The sequence below is a fragment of the Helianthus annuus genome, chromosome 8 (assembly GCF_002127325.2).
Source record: "Helianthus annuus cultivar XRQ/B chromosome 8, HanXRQr2.0-SUNRISE, whole genome shotgun sequence".
NCBI lineage: Eukaryota > Viridiplantae > Streptophyta > Magnoliopsida > Asterales > Asteraceae > Helianthus > Helianthus annuus.
Window position 1 is genome coordinate 41,053,095 of NC_035440.2, and position 5,705 is coordinate 41,058,799.

General features: G+C 36.1%; 1 protein-coding gene across 1 annotated transcript; it reads right to left on the minus strand.

Moving 5' to 3' along the window:
- Positions 1-4,359: 4,359 nt before the first annotated feature.
- Positions 4,360-5,188, minus strand: LOC110872687 (abscisic acid receptor PYL4-like). The gene has a single exon (XM_022121546.2). The coding sequence runs from the start codon at positions 5,136-5,138 to the stop codon at positions 4,524-4,526; it is 615 nt and encodes a 204-aa protein (XP_021977238.1). The 5' UTR covers positions 5,139-5,188; the 3' UTR covers positions 4,360-4,523.
- Positions 5,189-5,705: the final 517 nt, after the last annotated feature.

Here is a 5,705-nt window from a genome sequence, read left to right on the forward strand (position 1 = left end):
TAAAGTTGCATCTTTTAGAGAGAGACCTTTAAGTACGGATCCTACAGCTGCATTTGGAACAAGAAGTCCAACAATTTGTTCATTATCTGTTGTTGTCTCAACAATATGAATGCACGTAACGAATTTAACAACTATGACAACTTATTAAAAGTTCCTGCACTGGTAACAAACTGGTATTGCTGGTGGCTGTTATGGAAATTGAAGGAAAAGGACTGCGATTCTGTTTTTCAACGGGGATGTAATGCAATGATTCTTCTCAATTGAATAGACATACACTTGCTTCATAGGCCTCACTTGAATCGTCTCCCATGTAATAACAGTACGGTTAGTGGATGTTAATTGATGGGTGTGACTGTTCAAACAATATGAATGCACGCAACGAATTAACAACTGTGACCGCTTATTAAAAGTTCCTCAGCTTCACGGCAACCGCACTGGTAACAAACCGGTATTGCTGGTGGCTGTTCTGGAAAATGAAGGAAAAGGACTGTGATTCTGTTTTTCAACGGGGATGTAATGCAATATAAAGTTTAAACTTATCGTTATCTAACTACCGAGTCACACCAATTCGTTGAAACCACACATTCGTGTGTTGCAGTTTGGAAAGATGACCAAATAGAGATCTGAATAACAAAAATATCCAACTGAACATACGGACCTCACTCGAATCCAAGCAGTTGATTTCATTTGAACAAACTGTGGAGAACTTGTTTACGTTATCCTTCTTGGTGAAAGATGGTCGGTTTTTAATATTATCATTCAACACGTGACCCAATCGATTTCGAAGAACGTGTACTTCAAAAATTCGGTCTCGGGTGGGCATAAGATCTGTGGGCCCTATTATCGGATCTGTGACTCCATGGAAGATATGATTAAGGTAACTACCGAATCCCATAAATTCGTTGAAACCACATATTCGTGTGTTGCAGTTAGGAAAGATGACCGAATAGAGATCTGAATAAGTTTCTGGAATTGGAGAATCGTTGTGTCTAATCATATCAACTATCACGATAAGTTTCTGTTAAAGTGTGCAAGAACGAGTATGAAGATAAGTTAAAAGATAGGTCAAGAACAAAGAAGAACACTTGAAGAAAAACAAGAACTTGGAAGTATTACCTGATTTGTAGTTGGATCTTGTTTGTTGTCTATGTATTTGTATTCAGTCAATGAACACGTGACCCGAATCGATTTCGGAGAACGTGTAATTCAGTGCCTTAATATGCGAAAATATGCTAAAATACTCTAATGGTGGTTGAGGATATTGATGTCAAGATAGAGAGATGCAGATCCGATGATCTTCAAGAGAGAGGTTTAGAGTGATTTTTAGAATACACTAAAACATGCAAAAATACGCTAAAATATGTCAAAATACGCTAAAATATGCGAAAATACGCTAAACTACTCTAAAGTACGCTAAAATATGTCAAAATACGCTAAAATGCTCTAAAATGCTCTAAAATACGCAAAAATACGTTAAAATGCGCTAAAATACATGAAAATATGCTAAAATACGTTGCAATACGCCAAATTAGGATAAAATACGTTAAAATACGCCAAAATACACAAAAATACGTTAAAATACGCTAAAATACATGAAAATATGCTAAAATACGCTAAAATACGTCAAATTAGGATAAAATACGTTAAAATACGCCGAAATACTTTTAAATACATGAAAATATGCTAAAATAAGTTGCAATATGCTAAAATACGTCAAATTACGATAAAATACGCCGAAATACATAAAAATAACCTAAAAATAGGTTAAAATAAGCTAAAATACGTCAGAATACGCTCAGATATGTCAAAGTACTCTAAATAACACAACAATACGATAAAATATGTCCAAATACGCAGCTAGTGATATTTCCACACGCGTATACATATAACACGACACTATACAACACAAGTGGATTTCAAACAAAACTGTACGTAATCATAGAATACGATAATCGCACGCAACCAAACGTCACCGAAACGACACATGTTGAAGGTATACGTCATAAAATGACAAAATATGCGAAAGTTCGTCCAAAAACGACACGTATACGCGTCGAACCGAGGAAAACACGATAAAAACAAATTTTCAAATTATGACATATATGATCATATAGGCCTATGTTGTATCGTATATCAGATTATTACGCATCGTATAGGCCTATACGATGCATAATAAACTCTGAATTTCTCAAAAATACCCCTGAATTTATAAAAAAACAGGGGTATTTAAGTAATTTCGGGGATATAATACGCATCGTACAGGCCTATACAATGCGTATTAACCCCCTGAATTTTTAAAAATTCAGGGGTTTGTAATACGCATCGTATAGGCCTGTACGATATAACCCCCTGACTAATACGCTATTCACGTTTTATCAATGTTTTGGCCACTTGTTTAAACTCTACTGAAAATAATGATGATCGGAGCTGTAGAATGAGATCCTCCACTGTTGGGTTATCATCTTTCAAGCCCATTTTCCCTAAATTGAAGGAAAAGGACTGTGATTCTGTTTTGCAACGGGGATGTAATGCAATGATTCCTCTTAATTGAATAGACAGACATTTGCTTCATAGGACTCACTAGAATCGTCTTGGATGTAATAACAGTAGGTTTAGCATCTGTGCCTGCTTCAATTGCAGGAAGCAAAGGATAACTAAGATGAACATTGTATTTATCACGAAAGTATTGAACAACCGAGATAGCAGCTTCGGTTTATAATGAATGGAAATTTGGTTTGTAATGAATGGAAATGTGTTGTATACTATGTTTTGTAGCTATAATGTACTGATATTTGGTTTGTAATGAATGGAAATGTGCTGACTTTTGTTGATATAGTGATATTATCAAGAGTCTGTATCAATAACTTCTATATCCCCTTGGTAGTTGTTACCATATGACACATGATAAAAGCGCTTCTCTAGACAATCTGGGATTATGTTCCGTTTTAGGGTTTCTTCATCACCTGTAACAATGTCGATAAACGTTGATCGGAACACGCCGCTTAAATCGAAGGATGAGTTTATTTGATTGTGAAATAGATATGAAGGATGGGATATCGGCTATTGTCGGATATGTGACTCCATGGAAGATGTGATTAAGGTAACTACCAAATCACACAAATTCGTTGAAACCACATATTCGTGTGTTGCAGTTTGGAAAGATGACCGAATAGAAACTAAATGAATTATGCAACATTTCAGCATTTTTTACACTGGCTTTCATTGTAAGATCTTTATCTATCATGTCATCGACCAACTGCTCGAAATCCCTTTCGTTTCTCAGGCTCGCATTCGAAGATCCTTGCATTTGGACACAACACACCAAAAAATAAACTTCAAAAATTTAAAAAAATAATACGATACGCCACGATACGCTATAATACGATACTTAACGATAAAAATCTAATAAAAATTTTAAAACTCATTAAAACAAAAATAACCAATAATAAACACCAATAACAAACCCAAAAACCAAACACAACACACCAAAAAATAAACTTCAAAAATTCAGTGCCTTAATACGCATCGTATAGACCTATACGATGCGTATTAGGCCAGCCGCCAGAAAACACCTGCACCTGTCAGTCTGCCATGCCTTTTACTTTATTCAATACGCATCGTATAGGCCTATACGATGCGTATTGAATTGGAAAAGTGTGCGGATAGAAAGGGCTGGTGTGCCAATAGAATTTCCGAACATATATATGCTAATCTTGTTTGATATAACTAAGTAAATTCCATTAAACAGAAATTGTTTAATAGACCAGAGCCGACTCAATTCATTGATTTGCAACTGTATGGAGGTATACTGTTCAATTATTTTTCGTGTTATGATTTTACATTGAGATAGTTGGTAGACGGGCAACAAGATACGCTGCTACCCCTTTTTGAATAAGTACATCCAACAATGAGTTTCTCTTTATAGAAAAAAAAGTTAACTAATGATAAACTAATAATGTTATAAATTTTAAATATTAACAGTTTATGAAAAAAATACATATATTTAAGGGGCTGTTCGGCAACTTCTGAATGATTAAGTGTTAAACCAGTAAGAGGTCTGAACCATTAAGTGTTGAACCAGTAAGAGTTTTGAACCATTAAGTGTTGAACCAGTAAGAGAGTTCTGAACCATTAAGAGCCAGTATAATGCTTAACCGTTCAGAGGCAAATGTCTGACCAATTCAGATTAGAGGTCTTAACCATTCAGAGGCAAATGTCTAAACCAGTCAGACATTCGCTCGCGAAATAAACAGTCTGGACCATTAAGTACTGAACCAATAAGAAGTCTAAACCATTAAGAGTCTCACTAATAGCTAAAAAACAAGCCCTTAATGTGCATCTCAACAAAAGACTCTGCGATGATAGAAAAATAAATGAAGATATTTTATTAAACATGAGAATAATCGATCTAGTACATTTCACCATGAAATAACCACGACTCGATAAAAAAATCCCATGAAAAACTACGTAACTGCCTAAATATTAACTGTTAAAACACAAGACACAATTTTCCTTTTTTCCCCTTATTTATCATGAACCAAATCCTGGGCGAGTTGTTTCAGTGACAACAAGTTGCATCGTACAATAGTCTCCACAAACACACACGTTTCTTCCTTGGTGTTCTCCGGCGGCACGTCCACAACATACGACTCCACAACCACCGTACCCCCGCCACACGTGGGTGACGAGTGGAGGGTGGTAACGGACCGGTAGTTTTTCAACCGGTGGTCCCCACCAACAACACTGAAGCTGATGACATGGCGTTCGTCGTCAAGGATGTCAAGCCGCTCCATGCTGGATGCGGCGGGTAACCCAGACACTACTTGAACCTCCCTCACGGACCCCACGTCACCGTCTCCAACAATGAGATCACAACTTTTTAGAAAGTGTTTGTAGGCTTGCGGGTTGTCGAAACGACGGACTAGGGACCACACGGTCTCAAGGGGGGCGGCGATGGGTTGAATTATTGTGGAGAAGCATTGGTTGTGGGACACGCGGTGCGTGTGGTGGCGGTGTAGGTCTTCCGGGATGTTAATTAATTGTGGAAGTTGTTTGCATACGATACCAGTACCGATGGTGCTAGACTGGTGGTTCATAGTGGATTTGGGGTGGGGTTGGATTTGAATGGAGGTGCACATTATTTCTTGTTTTTGTTTGAGGTGAAGTTTGATATATGATGATATGTTATGATACAAAATAATAAATATTTGTATATATAGACGTGATATATGCGTGAAAATTGAGAATGGGGGTTGCAAGTTGCATGCAATTAGTTTGAATTTATTTGGGAGGACGCAAGTAGGAGGACCAACTTGCATATAAACTTTATATTCAGATGCCTTCTGGATTTATTTATTACTTTAATTTCTAATATTTTTCTACATTTCTAGAAGGAGATTATAAATTTTCTCATTCAAAGTTACAAAATTTTAAATTATTAAGTAATATTTATAGAAGATTAGTTAACTGATGGTATTAGTTTAGGTTCCTTTTTGATTTAGGTTATGGTAAATAGGAAGCTAAGAAACAATCGAATATTAAAGTGTCTTTAACCTAGTGGTGTTTAGGTGTGTAAAATGATGGCTCTTTTTGAAAGGTCGAGGGTCAAGTTACTTGACGAACAATAATGTTGAATTAGCAGTAGATTGAATTGTTGTTTAAAAAAAATAAGTGAATAAGCAATCAAATCTAAATAATTGAATCAA